This window comes from Polypterus senegalus, chromosome 13 (assembly GCF_016835505.1).
Source record: "Polypterus senegalus isolate Bchr_013 chromosome 13, ASM1683550v1, whole genome shotgun sequence".
NCBI classification, from domain to species: domain Eukaryota; kingdom Metazoa; phylum Chordata; class Cladistia; order Polypteriformes; family Polypteridae; genus Polypterus; species Polypterus senegalus.
The window spans coordinates 157,268,908-157,286,951 of record NC_053166.1 but is presented as its reverse complement, the minus strand read 5'-3'; the positions used below and the strand labels follow the sequence as shown (position 1 = coordinate 157,286,951).

The window sequence follows — 18,044 nt, the reverse complement described above, 5'->3', positions numbered from 1 at the left end:
CTGCTGATTTTAACTAACATTGCAGTCACATTCCTGATTGAATAAGACAAAGGAAGGGGAGTTGGAATAAATGAAAAATGCAGAATAAATATACAGTAAACCACGTGCAATGGAACAAGGAAAAATTACAAAGAGTAATGTGAAAAAAGGGGAAAGTGCTAAGCTAAACGTCTATCAACTTGCTCAAAATATCTCTTTCCTCTCTTTCACCATATAGACCGATGATCTGTGATGTGAAGGCAACATGACCGATGCTAAGGATCATGAAACGGAGGTTCACCCCTTGAAGAATGAGGAGGGGGTTCCACCCAACACCCCTTCAAAGAAAGGCATCTTCTCGACCAGCTCAAAGTTGTCTCGCTGGCGCACAGCTGCCTTTTTCGTCTCTCTTTTCCTCTGTCTCATTGTTGTGTTTGCCTTTTCCTTCATCATCCCATGCCCTGTGCGGCCGGTCTCGCAGCGAACCTGGAAAAGGAGTTATGAGGATGCATGTGAGTTTTATTTTTTTTCCTCTCCTAAAAGTCAACTCCACTTTAGTGAAGGTACATATGGTTTAAACTCCATTTTCAGTTTTTCGATATGTGTAAGTTGAACTTATTTCTTTGCAGTTATGGTATATAATAATTTCTCACATGAAATTGCATTCTAATGTGAAGCATATATCACACATTTAAAAAAAAATAATAATAATGGAGCTAAAGGGTACTGGGGATCCCAAATTGAAAAAAAGCACCCGTTTTTTTTCAAGTCAAGCCAAAAATGTTATAGGGTATTGATAGATGTCTTGCGATTACACACATCTTGCAAAACAGTGTTTCTATATTGTTTTAAGAAGGAAAAAAAAAATAGTAAACACATTTGTGAGATTCAGCTATTTTAAAAGGAGACTGGCTGTGTGCTTCACCTTGCCGCTTGTCTTCCTCCATGCCAACTTTCAGGGCCAGGGCTGTGGATTCACCTTGGAAAGTCTGTGCCAAGCATAGCTGTTGATGTTATTGAATGTTGATATGCCAATGTGAAAAAGTCACACTTAGATTATTGACATTCTTTCATTATACAGAGGGTTATTTAGCTATTTCATAAGGACATTCCCTGCTGCCACTAGTTTGATAATGCGTGCATATGCATCAGTGGTCCGGTAATCTAGTGAGATAAACATTGAGTATCTTATCTATCATGATTGTGAAGAAATACCTTCACTAATAAGTAACTTTAGCTAGTTTAGCACAGTGGTGCAGTGCTTAGCACTGTTGCCTCACACATTTATTGCCCTGGGTTTGAATTCTATAATCAGTTGGTTTTCTTCCCACATCCTAAAGTTGGGTTAACTGGTGATTCTACATTGACCCATTGAGTGTGCAACTGTGTGTGATGGAGCCCTCAAGGGTTGGTTCTGCCATGCACCTGTGTTTTGTTGGATAGGCTTCAGCCACATATTACGCTGAACTGGGTTAAGTGGGTTTAAGGATGTCATTTCTGTAAGATAATTTAAAGAATCCCGGAGGCTTTTGTCTTGTAAAATTTAGTTAAAACATCGCAATATCTCTTCATATGAATTTTTCTTTCATTTCAAATCCCAGGTTCTTATTTATACAGCAAAAATAACTTTTGTCTTTGTTGGCTCAATATATAGGGTAGGCACCATGTTTACATTTTATTACTTATTGTCTTCAAATCCATTAGTATAAAAAATGACACATGAGTTGCACTCCACTTCGAGGTGCTAGTCTGCTGACCAATTCCTGCAAGCGAGAATTCCTGACACAGAATGCTTAACAAGCAGGTGCTGGCACACCCATGAAAGTGTGCATTAATAGCCTGGGCACCTGACGCATTGTGTTTTATGAATGTAGATATCCAAATGTGTGATGAGAATGGTTTACTGCCATTGAACACACACAACCCTACCGACTTGTTCACCAACTCCTACTAGAAAATTGCCAGAGAGAGTGGATTCATAATAGGCAGCACCATACACCTGGTAGAATGCCACAGCAACATAGATAAGTGCAGTTTTCAGTCACAATAGTTGCAGTGATGCTTTCCTAACTACCATTTGGCTGTGTGTGCTAATAATGTAAGGGTATTAGTGAAGTCATTGTTTTAAGCTGAATTTGTTGTCATGTTCAGAGAATGGTTTTATGATTTTTCTAGCTTTGTTTCTTGGAACATTATCCTGCTGATAAAGCTCACTGAGCTACTGTGAATTGAAGCACCTGAGCAGCAGTGATCTTCAGGTAGCTTCTGGCATTTAAATCCTTTGCTTAGCTTTTATCAAAGGCTCTAATGTGTGCCACAATAACACATCCTACCCCATTACATCCAGAACACCAACCTGGATTGTCAACAGGATAGATCTTTTGAATTCTCCGTTTCCCTATCAGTCCATCGGCATGAATAAGAAGGAACAGGAACTCCTCAGGTTAGCGAATATTTTTCCTAATCCTCCACTTTCTATGTTTGTGTTCTTCATCTCCATGCAGCCACACTATACTTTTTCACTGGCAAGAGTGAAATTGGGTTGGCTCATTTGCTGCTCTATCCCCATTTGTGATGAGGTGTGACATATTTTGCCACCCTTAGCATTTCAAGTTGTACTGACCGAGTTGACACTCTGTTACTTTGCATAAGCTGTCAACATATATTGGCTTTTTCTATCTGTGTCTGATCACTGGACTTTCATTTACTGGATGTATTTTAGGTGGTAGCCACATTACATCATTGTGCATGTAAACCATAGCCGAGTTATTGTTCTGGTTCATTTATGTTGGCTTGTCCTGCTCCCACTACCATCTGCATTCAAAGTCACACTTTTGCAGTTATTGTTCATGTGCATGGTTGAACGTTAACATTATGTTACATTATATGTGTTTTGCAAGAGTAATTGTTTGATGATTACAGTTGTTAAAACTGTACCTGCTTGATCATTTTGAAAATGTTGGCTCACTAGTCAGTTGTCTTAACCTACTATTTATTTTATATGCATTAACAATGAGTGAGCATATTATAGGGTAACTATGACTTTAAACAAGCACCATGCACAAATACAGTGGCTTCAGAAAGTATTCAGACCCCTTCACATTTTCTTAAAATCAGTTCAAATTAATTTTTTCCCTCATCAAACAATACTCCATACCCCAGAATGACAAAACAAAAACAGGGTTTTCAAATGTTTTACAAATTTATAAAAAATAAAAAAAACTGAGCTTATCACATTGACACAAGTATTCAGACCCTTTGCTGTGACACTTGAAGTGTGGCTCAGGGACATCCCATTGTATTGATCAACGTTGAGATTTTTGGAGTTCACCAGTGGCCAGTTCATTTGACTGGACTGATTAGGGAAATCACACACTTAAGTTTACAGAAGGTCCCGCAGGTGGGCAAAAACCTAAGCTGTGACGTCGAAGGAATTCTCAGCAGAGCTTAGCGATAGGATTATGCCAAGGCACAGATCTGGGGAAGGCTATGAAAACAATTCTGCAGCATTAAAGGTTTGCAAGAGCACTATGGCCTCCGTAATTCTCAAAAGGAAGAAGTTTGGAACAACCATGACTTTTCCTTGAGCTAGCCATTCGGGCAAACTAAGCAGTTGGGGAAGAGGGGCCTTGGAAAGAGAGGTGATTAAGAACACGATGGTCGTTCTGGCAGAGCGCCACAGAAGTAGAGTGGAGAATGAAGAAAAGTCCAGAAGAAGGAGAAGCATCACTGGAACATTCCACTAACCTGGAGTTTATAGCAGAGTGGTCAGATGACACATGAAAGCCTTTTTTGACTTTGCAAAAATTCACCTGAACAACCCTCCGACTATTAGGAACAAGATTTTCTGGTCTAATGAAACAAAGATTGAACTGTCAGTTAGCTATTTTTTGGCTTTGCAAAAATTCACCAGAAGGACTCTCTAACTATTAGAAACAATGTTCTCTGGTCTAGTGAAGCCAAAATTGAACTGTCAGCCATTTTCTAAACTGCTTTGTCCTGAACAGGTTGCAGGGGTAAGGTTGCTGGAGCTTATCAAAGCTAGCATAGGGTGCAAGGCATGAACAAACCCTGGACTGGGCGCCAGTCCATTGCAATGTAAGATTGAACTGTGTGGCTTCAATTCTAAGTATCACATCTGGAGGAAACCATACACTGCTAATCACGTGTGCATCAATATTCCAAAAGTTAAGCCTTTTAATGTCAGAATCATGCTGTGGGTTGTTCTTCAGAAGCAGGGACTGGGAGACTAATAAGGGTTGAGGGAAAGCTGCATGAGGTAAAGTAAAGAGACATGCTTAATGGAAATCTGCTCCTAAGAGTTCAGACTGGGCTGAAGGTTCCCTTCCAACAGGACAAAGCAAGACAACACAGTTGCCCAGTCCGAGGATGACCTTAAACCCAACTGAACTTCTCTGGATAGACCTGAAAATAGCTGTCTACTGACAGTCTCCAGCCAACCTGACAAAGCTTGAGAGGATCTGCAGAGAAGAATTTCAGAAAATCCACAAATCCAGGTGTATGAAGCTTATCAAAACATATCCAAGAATGCTGCAGGCTCTAATCTCTGCCAAAGGTGCTTTAATTAAGTACTGAGTAAAAGGTCTGGATACTTTATTTTAATGAATTTGAAAAAAGAATTCTAAAATGCTTTTTTTATTTTGTAGTTCTGGAGCATTGAGTGTTACTTGATTTACATGATTTTAGCATAAGACTGAAATATAACAGTGTGTAAAAAGTGAAGGAAAAAAAAAGTGTGTACAAATCCTCACAGGTGGCGCAGTGGTAGTGCTGCTGCTTTGCAGTAAGGAGATTGTGGGTTCGCTTCCCAGGTCCTCCCTGTGTGGCGAGAGCTTTGAGTAGTGAGAAAAGCGCTATATAAATTTAAAAAATTATTATTATTAAGGAGTCTGAATACTTTCTGAAGGCACTATATGTAATGAAGTCATCAGAGGGGCTCACGGGAGGGTTTGGTTTGTCAGATTTAAACAGCAATAGCTGTATCAGCTTATGTGGAATTCCAGTTAGGCTGTTGTGATTAATTAGCTGAACAAATGGATTTTGCCATACGGCTTCTGTCGTTTCCTGTTGATTAACTGTAACAACAGGACACCATTTGGCCACAGTATAACAGCATGCATCTGTACATAATCATCTGTGTTGCTAGGCATGGGGCTTCTGCTCCATATTAATGACCCTCTGTGCAATATAATCCCATTCTAGACTAATCAGCTGGCCCTTTTGCATTGTCCTTAGAGTTCTACCTTCCTTATGGGTCACCTATTCTCTGGGCTCCATTCTGTAAATATTTGGAGCACTTCTTTGGGATGCAATATGTTTATTGCTGAAAAAATAAAAAGGTTACAGACTATACAGCCGAAGCAGGGTGCTTTCAGTCCGTTTTTCTATTTTTTCAGCCTGAAATATCCTTTTCTCTATTTTTTCATGTAATCAAATTTTAGAAAACATGACCAATGGCAATTAACCACAGCAGCATCTGTGATCAAATACTGTATTTGTGTTTTGTATTTTTTGACCGATACATGCACTGATAAAAGGACTACCAGAAGCAGTGGTTCAGTTTCTATAGAACTGAATTTATGTTTCAGGCAAAACCAAATATTTTTTTAGCTTTAGTTTTGTTTCCTCATGTTTCTTCATCATTCATGGCTAATTGTGGGCATAGTCTGCTGGTAAGCTTTCTTCATTATTTTTTTTTTTCTTCCATCACAGCAACTTTCAACATTTTGGGTATATTGGATGCAAATAATGACAAAGTCAATGATGTGATTTTCGCTTTTAAAGCTTCTGACAACTTACTAAATGTCTCTTGTTCTGATGAAGGTAAGAAAAAAGTTATTTCTATTTTACTATATTTATGTTCTGTTTTAGCTTAATGACTATTAATGTGTTTATAAATAAAAATAAAGCAGTGGTTCCCACAATTTATTACTCCATGGCTCCTGAAGTGTTGTACCATCTGGTCGGGGTCCCCCACTTATATAAAAACAGTGCTGCGAAGCTGAGCATGACCTTAATCTTGGTTACTGCACACAGACGTCGTACAGCTTCATTTTTATATTATGTAGACAAATACTTAACTACAGGTTACTATTGATGCGTGTGTGATTCAGTGTTGTGTAATATCTCTAGGGCCAGGGGTTCTCAACCTTTTTTTTGGTGTACCCTCTCCAGGAATTATAATGTTTTGAAGTACATTACAGTATAACCATTTCTCTTTTATCTGCACTACTAAAGGTGATATTTCTTAATTCTCCTGATTCCCTCCATTATTTTTTTCTGGGTTTTAACAAGGAATCACAGATGTCTTTTTGAATGGATCTGTGTGTGTTTTTTAATTTTTCTTATGCACACCAAAATCTTTTTTTTTAATGATTTGTTTATGTAAGAATAGTGGTGTGGTTTGGAATAAAACACAGAAAACCTAAATGTCCGTCCTTCCATCCATCAATTATCCAACCCGCTATATCCTAACTACAGGGTCATGGGGGTCTGCTGGAGCCAATCCCAGCCAACACAGGGTGCAAGGCAGGAAACAAACCCCGGGCAGGTCGCCAGCCCACCGCAGGGTGCACACACACACACCAAGCACACACTAGGAACAATTTAGGATCGCCAGTGCACCTAACCTGCATGTCTTTGGACTGTGGGAGGAAACCAGAATACCCGGAGGAAACCCATGCAGACACGGGGAGAACATGCAAACTCCACACAGGTAAGACCCTGGAAGCAAACCCAGGTCTCCTAAATGCGAGGCAGCAGCGCTACCCACTGCACCACCGTGCCACCCCTAAATGTCCTTAATTTTTAATTAATAGAAATTATAGAGTTATAAATTCACACCTAAAGAAGTAGAATGATGGCTCTTAAGTTGTACTGTATGTGACTTAAGGTCAAAAAGAAAAGTAAAGAAAATTACTCAAAGTCAGAGTGAAGGCTAGGTCTGCTTGATGGCTGTGCAGTTCTGGTTCTCTGTTCACCCTGTTCCTGTACTTATTTTTAAGAAATGACAAAGGTTACTGAACATTATTGATTAATAATAATGAACAATTAACTGAAATGTGATATGTTTTTTATTATTAATAATTGTGTCTTTGTTCCTCAATGTTTGTTTCTTTGCATTAGTCTGACAATTTCTAAAGTTGATGGTGCACACAAAAAAATAAACAAAGCCCAAAATTATAGTACCATTGGTAAATTGCACTGGTGGGACTAAAAGAGGCACATGCTGCAATGAGGGGGTTCAGAAAGATAGTACACACCTGGTAAGACACTCCCGTTGTCAAAGGTCCCTTGAATCTTGGCGCATGGTTCTCGACCAGCCTTGATCCTGGCATGGGATCGGCTCATAGACTTGAGGAGTTGGGTGTGTTATCTGTGACTCAGTGAGGGCAGAAGGGCTTTGAATTGGTGAACCAAATTTGCAATACACTAACCCCATGTTCTTTCTGCCTTTTTTCTTTTTCCCATTGTGTAAAACACAAGACATCAGACAGATTAGCCTGTTTCCATTTGTGAGGTCCAAGGTACCCGTGTTCCTTATTCCCCATAGCTGCATCATATGCATTGTACTTCCAGGTGACAGTCGCTGGTTGTCAGCTGACATATTCACCGAGCCCTCCTCTGTGACCAAACTGTTTGGTTTTGTATGGACTAGTTGAACTAAGTAAATAGGCATGTCAGATTATGTGACTAGCAATCATGACAATATACCGCGATTGCTTACAACTCGCTAAGATTATGTAAATGAAGTTTGCAACTGAACATCCTCTCAGAGACCTGTAATGTGACGGGGTCTTTATGGGCAATGCTGCACATCATCTCTCTGACACACTAGCAGTGAGAAATTTCAACCAACAAACTGATGCTCTCTGAAACTGCTGGAAATAGTGATGGACTGGAGAATGATAAAAACAAAACTTAGTGCCATTATGAACACAGTTGTACATCCTCTCGGTGACATGCCAGTATTGAGTTGTTGTAGCCAATGAATGATTCAGCAGCAGCGTGTGTCAAGAAATGCTAGTGGTGCTCCTTCATACCTATAGCAATATGCCTTTATAATGCCTCACTGGGACTGCTCAGTTATGTTTAGCCAAGCCACTAGATTTTAGGGTGGAAGTTTGGCAATTAATGTCTTGTCCATCTCTCTGTACAAAAATTATTTCTTGTGTCTCTGTGACCATTATTTGTTTCTATTTTGTATAATATCCATATTTATATAATCAGTAAGCCAATGAAACCTGGATTTTAACAGTATGGGGATTTGCTTTCTCTGTAGAAATTCTGTCTCCTTGTGTCTTCCTTACTGCCATCTGTGGCAGAAATGGCAGCGTTCTGTCTCTGAGGCCAGTGAGTCAGGACCAGATCTGGGCACGTTGTGAAGTTTCAAAACTTGGAGGGGTAGAACATCCTAGCTGCCTGCTCTACAATTCACAAGACTTACTAGTTATAGATTCCAAAACTGGTATGTATTGTATAACTCCTCTCAAGTATCCCAAATCCAAAAGGTCTACATTTTTTTTCTAAAATGTTGTTTTAATTAATGTGTTGAAATGTTATGTACTATTAAAACTATTGTCAAAACTGCCCAGGTGTGTAGGTTAAGTATTAACAAAGTGAATGGTTATAATGTACAGGGTATGTGCAATTTTTGCTTAACACTTTGGTTGTGGTGCCTTATTTTGTGTGTGTGTCTGCTCAGGAATTTGCTTCACATGTATGATCATATGACTTGTTTACAGATTCCATTCTGTGGCGGAAAAATAATTCTCAGAACTTCAAGACACCAGTTTTGATGGTGCCTGATGTTGATCAGGATGGTGTGGAAGATCTGGCAGTCATTACTTCAACTGGAGATTCGGTATGTTTTACTTAAAACCAATAGTAAGTTTCAGATGCTCCACTTGTTCAGAAGACTTGGAGAAATTTTTCCCACCTGTCATTTTCATATTTACCTCCAGCAATACGAGTTCTTGCGAGAAAATCGATTTCTCTAAATAATGTATTATCTTCTATAACCCTATTCAGAGTGGAAAGGAAAAGTAATCTTTTTATATACAGTATTACTAAGAGTAAAATGACTACAATTTCACTAATCTTACTGTGAAAAATGGACAGATGTTGTTAGGATGATTGGTTTTATTAATTTGGAAGGGTAAAAGATGAGAAGTGTGCAAAGATCCATTTGCCTCTTTGCAGATTGGAATGTATTATTTGTGATGATGCCTTACTTTCTCCCTGTCTTGTCCATGCCCTTTTAAATTTCATTTAGTCTTACACATATCCATAAGCCACCGAATTGTTTAATTTGGGATGTAATCTTATTTAAGTGAGTGTGAAATTGCTTAGAATGAAAATTGGTTACAGTGCCTTCAGAAAGTATTCAGACAGCTTCTATTTTTACACATTTCATTATGTTGCAGCCTTAATGTTACATTTTTTTAAATTAAAATTTTTTCTCATAAGAACACTCAATGTCCCAGAATGACAAAGCAAAAACAGGATGTTTGGAGTTTTTTGCAAATTTAATAAACATAAAAAATTTGAGGCAGTGATTATTGTATTTTAGAATTAGTTCAGAAGAAAAGCTGTACCTGCTGTCTTAGATGAGATTCTGCTTTGGTTCTTATGAAACCTTATACATGCTGAGAAAGGTATCCACCCATCAACACCAGCAGACTCCCCCTCTCCGTCTGCTGAATGGGAATTGTATTCCCCAGGTCTGCACCAGTTTTTGGGTTGCGATTCCTATAGGATCCCCTCTTTTCAATATGCTATGTAGCTAGTGGTTGTCAAAAACCAGTTGTATCTATTTGTTAATTCAGGGTCCTGCTTGGTGAGATCAGCGCAATTTGAAATGGAATATACAGTAATCCCTCCTCAATCGCGGGGGTTGCGTTCCAGAACCTTCCGCGATAGTTTAAAATCCGCATAGTAGAAACCATATGTTTGTATGGTTATTTTTATATATTTTAAGCTCTTATAACCTCTCCCACACTATTAACATTATTAGAGCCCTCTAGACATGAAATAACACCCTTTAGTCAAAAGTTTAAACTGTGCTCCATGACAAGACAGAGATGACAGTTCTTTCTCACAATTAAAAGAATGCAAACATATCTTCCTCTTCAAAGAATGCATGACAGGATCAGAGAATGTCAGAGAGAGAGAGTGAGAGAGAGCGCGAGAGTAAAGCAAACAATAAAAAAATCAATACGTGCTTTTGTGCTTTTAAGTATGCCGAAGCACCGCGATAAAGCGAGGAGCGTCCGTATCCTCTAGGCAAACAGCCTCTGTGCAAACAGCCCCTCTGCTCACAACCCCTCCGTCAGGCAGAGAGAGTGAGAGAGACAGAAAAAAGCAAACAATCAAGCACCGCGCAGGAAGTTTATCGTATATCATTGAGGAGTTTTATTTAATATGTAATACATGCTGTGATTGGGTAGCTTCTAAGCCATCCGTCAATAGCGTCCCTTGTATGAAATCAACTGGGCAAACAAACTGAGGAAGCATGTACCATAAATTAAAAGACACATTGTCCGCAGAAATCCGCAAACCAGCGATAAATCTGTGATACTGTATATATTTAGATATGCTTACATTTAAAATCCGCGATGGAGTGAAGCCGCGAAAGTGGAAGCGCGATATAGCGAGGGATCACTGTACTATTGATGAGTAGTTGGGTGGGAAAGATGGTGAGAACCCCTTTATGAAAGGAGCATGGTTATGAGTATAATATTGAGGAGTGTGATTGGAGATGAGATATGTTTTTACATGTAGTATTGTATAAGCAGCAAGTAGAGGCAGCAGGGAAGTGTGAACTAGTTAGCAGACAAAATTGAGATTGTGAACCATTGTTAACCAATGGTGACACTCATGCAAGATTTTGTGAAAATCAGTTCAGCTGTTTTTGGTGAATATACAAACCAACAAACTGATTACAGTTTTATTTATATACAGGGTGAGCCAAAATAAAGTACCACGTTTCTCAAGGTCATTGAGCGAGGTAGAGGCGGCCAAGTGGGTTGGGGTGGAAGGGGGGTCCTTTCATAGGCGATCCCTTGTAGTTTTTAGTCTGCAACATGCCTTGGTCTGGTGCGCACTGTGCTTTTGCTGTTGAAGCATTCTTCAAAGACAACAAATCCTTCATCACTATGCAACGCGCCTTCCGAACGCACTTCAGCATTCCTCCTTATGGTGACATCCCAGATCAGAAAACAATTTTTCAGTGGGTGGCTATATTTAGACAGACAGGTGTAACGCTGAAGAGGAAATCTCCAGGCCATCCTCGGACTGTACGAACGACTGAAAACATCCAAGCTGTAAGGGCATTGATTTTGCAGTCTCCTAGACGTTCAGCGCACAAACATGCTTCTGCCTTAGGCATTTCCAACAAGTCTTTGAGGCAGATTTTTGCATGAGGACCTTAATTTCCATCCGTGATGGTAGTGCAGGAACTCGCTGAGAGAGACTGGGAGAGCCATAGAGAGTTGTGCCAGAACATTCTGCAAACTGTTCATGGAGTTGCCATCGTCATGTGCAGCGATGAGGCACATTTCCATTTGAATGGCTATGTAATAAGCAAAACTTTCACTACTGGGCTGAAACTAACCCTTGTGAACTTCGTCAGAGATCCCTGCACAGTAAGCGTGTTACAGTTTGGTGCGCCGTTGCGGAATTTGGCATTGTAGGCCCTTATGTTTTGAGGAGGGGGAGTAATGGTCACCGTCACTTTAGAACATTATATGGAAACTCTAGAGAACTTTTTGTGGCCCCAACCAGAAGAAATGGGTGTGGTTAATGTCTGGTTTCAACAGGATGGAGCAACAGCTCATATGGCGCAGAGATCCATGCAAGTTTTGCGGGAGATGTTTCCAGGGTGGCTTTCACATTCTCCGGATCTTGCTCTGTGTGATTTCTTCTTGTGTGGTTATCTCAAGTTGAAGGTTTACACACACCGACCTCAAAAACTTGAAGCCCTCAAGTACTCTATTTGCCACAAAATCGCCACTATTCCCCTTGAAATGTCTGAACGAGTCATGCGAGCGTTCAGAAATCGTGTTGAAGAGTGTATCGCTAATGATGGCCACCACCTTGAAGAGATCATTTTTAAAACACAGTGAAAAAAATCTATTTTGCATACCCTTTCTTGTGTCGTAATGAAATTTATTTTATCTTGTAGCATTTTTATAGAATAAACATTTGAAATGTGGTGGTACTTTTTGGTTCACCCTATAGATATCCAGTACGCTGCTAAGTTATAATATATTTTCCTATTTGTCAAATAAACCCAAGTCTTGAAATTGCATCCCCACACTTCATTAATAACTAAATATATCATCTACATACTGTATATTCTTATCCATCGCAAATATTTAAAGCTAGACTTTTTAACAACCTTAAAATAAGGACTTTTAAATGACATTAGTCATTCCATTGCGGTTAATTTTATTTTGTGTTTTTATTCCCAACTCGTAGACAACAATATTGTTTGTTTCTGGAAAAAGCGGAATTCAGATTGGTTCACAGGTGGACCTTAATCTGCAACAGACTTCAGGTCATTTGATTCACCTTGCCAGCAGGGATTCTTATTATATTCTATTCAAAAAAGGTAACTTGTAATTTTTATTACTATTATTTGTTTTGTTCTATTGCCCATTATATGTAAATAGTTGAAGAAGAAACCATTTTACCATTACAAGGTGCACTTTTTCAAGATGCAGTTTAAGCTGTACCCCTTTTGTTCTAGGTTCTGCCATACATGGATATGCCTTGAAAAATATTCTTGCTCTAGCAATGGAGGGGCTCAAAATAAGTGCAGGATTACAGGAAGATTCCAACTGGAGGCTATTAACTGTCAACTCTACTGTCAACAGCGTGATCATTCACTAGTAAGCTGATTAATACTTTGCACAGAGTCTGTTCATGAACACTTGCATTGTGATTTCTCCCCTATAGTTATTCGTCTTTGTTTTTAATTTAGTTCTGCAACAGTTCATTTGATCTCTGCCTTAAAAAGGTAGCCATTCTTTTTGCTATTCTGATCACATTGATTGCTCATCAAGGTTTTGGACAGTAAATGAGGTGACCAATTTTTGGAACTCTCTGTGTGCTGACTGGCTTGAACATACGATATTGTCCAGAAACTCAAAATCATGTCCAAAAGTGTCTCATATTTATAGCTGACTGTTATAGGAAATGTAATGCATTTCAATGTCTTGTGACTTTTCTTCCCTTTTGATGTTTGACTGGGGGGCAGACTTGCATTTGGCTTAGGTTTGTTATAGAAATTGTCATTTATTAATTTGATCAGGTAAGTGTCTATACACACACCATCTCTGCCTAAACTGCATGTTTATCTACACAACAGCACTCACAAGTCAGTCTCTGTTTAGAGCTTTTTTAGGCTCAAATGTTTCAGCTATTTTTGATATGTCAGTTTTATTTAACCTCCTTTGCATCTTTTTATTCGAATATCAAGTCAAAAGTGGTCACTCTAATTTCTTGTAACAGGTAAATGTAAATATCAAAACATCATATAAATACAGTGGGAAAGTCATGTCTGGCGTCCACTTCTGTACTGATGCAGATTTAGTACACATCCTGCATGTCATCAACGCACAGCCTGATGTTGCAATCGAGACAGCAGAAGCGTATTTCTAAGCATGTTTTTTTATAATATTTTTCTGTTGCTAAAGCATGAGGGGGTAGAATGTAGGTGGCTGGTCCAGATGATTGACGTGCCCCTTGTGATATTGTAGGCTACCACAGCACAAAGCTTACTGACTTCCACATTTCTGCTGTCACGAACGACAGTTGCTGCATTGTTAGTAGGGCTTACAGGGCTAATGTCATTCTTGTATTTCTGCTGGATCATAATTATTTTGCCTTTTTGCCACACACCCACTTCCACCATTGTGAACCTTCAGGCAACTGAATTTATCCAACATATTATGGTGGTTCAGTCATACCGTGCCGCATGCATCAGTTTCACTATCATTCACATTGGCCTCCATATTGTCCACTCATGAATATTGACGAGTTTCTTTAGATTGGCAAAAGCATTTTAATAGTCATTTTTTGCTGCATAATATTATTTTATCCACTAGATGGCAGCAGAATACTGTCTCAAGAGTCATTCTGGCTTAATGCTGTAAAGCGGATCATTACACCTCAGCCCAAGTCTGATTTGGGCTTAACTGTAGACAGAATTCCGAGCCTGAACCACAATTAGGGTTAATGCCAAGGAGGTTAAAGGAATGACTCATTTTGATAAGAGTGATAGTCAGATTATCCACAGTAGAGGTGAACACTTCATAAATCTAGGCAAAAGGTACTATGAATAAAAATATCCTTACTGTTAATCTTCTTGTTCTTTCATTCAAAATATTAACATACATTTAACTTTCAATAGAAGTCAAAGAATTGAAAGGAAAAAAGAATTATTATCCTATCATAAATTTTGTCTCAAAATAAATATGCTTGTGCCACTATTAGCACCCCTTTGTTAAGATTAACAATTCAGCATTACAGTTGGAGCACAACCTGGCAAGGGATCTGAGCCCTTTCTTCCATACAGAATCTTTTTAGACCCTTTAGATTTCAAGGTCCATGCTTGTGGACTATCCTCTTCAGCACATCCCACAGGTTTTCAATGGCGTTTACGTAAGGGAACTGGGATGGCCATGGCAAAACCTTGATTTTGTGGTCGCTGAACCACATTTGTGTTCATTTGGAGGTGTGTTTTTCATCATTGTCCTGATGAAAGGTCCAACTACAGCCCAATTTAAGCTTCCTGATAGAGGCAGTCAGGTATTGATTTACTATCTGATGATAGTTGATGGAGATCATGAGACCATACGTCCAAACATGTTATCCAGGGTGCATGGCAGAAAAAACAACCACCAGCATACTTCACGGTGGGGATGAGGTAGTTTTCTACATGGTTATCACATATCAAACCCACCTCTGGTGTTTGTTGCTGAAAAGCTCTGTTTTTGTTACTTCTAACCATAAAACCCAGTCCCATTGAAATTTCCAGAACCTGTAGACACTCAAGGTGGTTGTTTGTTGGCAGTAGAGACATTTTACTGGCAACTCCCTCAAACAACTTGTGGTTATGTAGGAGGTGTCTGATTTCCTGCATTCTGGAGACTTTTTGCCCCCAAGACCCAACTAACGTCCGCAATTCTCAAGCTGTGAACATTGGAGATTCTTTGGCCACTTGAACCATCTTTCTCACTGTATGTGGGTCAATATGGACACAGGTACTCTTCCAGGCTGATTCTTAACATGACCAGTTACTTTAAATTTTATAAATATTTCCCTGATAGTGGAAATGGGCATTTTTAATGATTTACCTTTTTTTCTTTTAGCCATTTCCTAATTTATGAAGCTCAGCAACCGTTTGTCGCATATCATTACTGTGTTCTTGGGTCTTTTTCACTCTGATGGATGACTAAGGAAATTTGGCCCATGTGTCATCTCATATTTACACTCCAGTGAAAAAGAAAGTCATGGCTGACTACTTAAGTGTTTCTGAACTTACAAATGTAATATATTAATAGGAATATACTTGTTAGATTTTACTCATAAGACTTTTTGGGGTGCCAATAATTTGTGAAAAATATTTGTTTTGTGATAAAATTTTCTTTTTCCATTTAATTATTTTACATCATTTAAAGGTTAAGTTTTTGTTAATATTTTGAATGAACGATCAAAGGGGTAAACATTGAAGACATTTTTTCACAATCCTTTTTGCATTTATTTTCCGGTGGAGCTGGTATTTGTGGGGGGCCTTGTTATTTTGCGGCAGCAGTTCCACCTTCAACATTTTATGTCTTTCAAAGTACATTGCTGAAATATGAATATTTCTTAACCACAGGATGTGCAGTTTTCACTGAAAGTTTAGTTAGTCAAATCAAAACTGGAATGTGTTTATACACATTTTATGATCTTCACACACAGTTTATAAAACATAAGTTGTGCTACTAGTTTATAAACCCAGACTATTTCTATTACAAAAATAAAGATATGTTGCAGTTTTCCAAACTGATTGCAAAAATAAATATGAGCAGTCATGTTATATATCATTAAAGAGTTGAGAATGAAATAATTGATGTGTTTTGTCAGATATCTTTATGAAAATGATTTCTAATTCACAATCCTTACCAGAAAGAAATTACTAATCTTACACTAGGATTAATATCACTTTAAAGGAATATTTAAGTGAAAATAAAGCATTCCTTATTTTTCTTAAAGCTCTGATTTAATTCAGCATGTATTTGAAGTTCCAAATAAAGACAAAACCTCAAGGAACCTGCTGGTTATCACAGATCATCAGCTGGAAATTATTAATGGGAAGACACTAAATCCGCTTTGGAAGAAATTTAATGCTCCTGCTATGATCAGGTGAGAAGACTTGGCCAAAAACTGTGTAATTTGTATTTCAAAGTTTCAAGGCCATCAATGCATGAATATCAGTCATAATGTCATTTTGTGGGTTACTTTTTTGTATGATTTGAATAAATAAAACATTTTTGAATGCATTTTTTGTTTTTATTTTCATATTAGAGAGACAGCTTTTGGATATTTCAATAATGATGAGATTGTTGATGTAATTGCTGAAGAAGAATATGGCAACAACACAAAAAAAGTAAGAATTTCTACGTATGTTGCATCCTAGTCATGTGAGGCAAGAATATTTTTTTATGTTCTGGATGTGTGTAAGTTGATTATTATTGATTAATATAATTTTTGCAAATCGATTACATATTGATTAAACCAAATGTACTTAGTTGCTTTCTTGTTTTGTGTCAACAGAGGTATTCTTCCCATCCTGTACTGGTTTCGTGATTCAACTGACAGGTGCTTTTGGTTAGGACCTTAATTGGGCTAGAAAATGAAATCTGGCCCACTGAAAACATATGTAATTCTGACTGGAACTCGTATCCATTCATAGCATGGAGTTTATTGTGATGAGCAATGTCTTTATTCTGCAGGTGAATTCTGCTGCTGTCATGAATGCAAAAAATAACGCAGGCTGAAATTCAAGCTTATGGCAAAAGAAAAAAAAAAAAGATTAAATAGATACTGATAATATTACTATCCATTTGTACACCTTGGTTTTTATTCAAGGCGTTTTTCAAGATCAGGATAAGTTATAGTTTTTCATATATAGTTTTTTTTTTATATTTGGAACACAGGTAACCTTGGGCAACTTGACTGAAATTTAACATAGTGAGTAAGAGACCCCAGGTTTTTATAGTACCATATTTACGCGTGTACCACGCGCACATTTTTTCAGAAAAATTAGCATTAGAAAATCCTACACGAGGAAATGTAGTTCTGTAATGTTTACTTCTGCTGCTTGGGCTCGCTTGCTCGCGCACTCACACTCTCGCTCGACAGCTCTCTCTCTCTCTCTCTCTCTCTCTCTCTCTCTCTCTCTCTCTCTCTCTCTCTCTACGCTTCCTATACAATCACAACGCACGTCGTACACGGAACAACTTTTTTCGCGATTTTCTTTGTAAAAATTAGGGTGGGCGTCTTTCCCGAGGGCGCATGGTACACGAGTAAATACACAAGCTTTATAGTTTAGACTCTTAACTTCCCAGACAGGAAGTTCATATCACTTGCCCATTAAACATGCTTGCAAATGCACAGAAATCCTGCCCTATTTGGAAACTTGACCATTAGATAGATGGATAGATAGATAGATAGATACTTTATTAATCCCAAGGGGAAATTCACATAATCCAGCAGCAGTATACTGATACAAAGAAACAATATTAAATTAAATAGTTATGTAACATCGTGCTAAACATGAGAATATAAAGGACTCTACTCTTTTGAGTATATTACTGTTGTGTTAGATCCTGTCTCCCCATAACTCTGTGCTAGAAAAGAAAATGGTTGGCGATGAGCAAGTTTCAGCTGAGCCAAAACTGACTTTGAGGAATCAGTGCTGATTTTAAAAGTTGGATGTCACATCTTAATCACAGAATATTTGCTCTTCTTATGGTTACTTTCTTATTACAGAG

General features: G+C 38.3%; 1 protein-coding gene across 1 annotated transcript in view; it reads left to right on the top strand.

Moving 5' to 3' along the window:
• Window positions 1–18,044, top strand: part of fam234a (family with sequence similarity 234 member A) — a 45,977-nt gene that overhangs the window by 16,392 nt on the left and 11,541 nt on the right. The window contains exons 2-9 of the mRNA XM_039773949.1: window positions 218–491; window positions 5,713–5,823; window positions 8,282–8,467; window positions 8,745–8,863; window positions 12,481–12,613; window positions 12,752–12,893; window positions 16,264–16,413; window positions 16,576–16,657. Of these exons, the coding sequence (XP_039629883.1) occupies window positions 245–491; window positions 5,713–5,823; window positions 8,282–8,467; window positions 8,745–8,863; window positions 12,481–12,613; window positions 12,752–12,893; window positions 16,264–16,413; window positions 16,576–16,657 (1,170 nt within the window). The 5' untranslated portion in view covers window positions 218–244. The remainder of the gene's footprint in view (window positions 1–217; window positions 492–5,712; window positions 5,824–8,281; window positions 8,468–8,744; window positions 8,864–12,480; window positions 12,614–12,751; window positions 12,894–16,263; window positions 16,414–16,575; window positions 16,658–18,044) is intronic.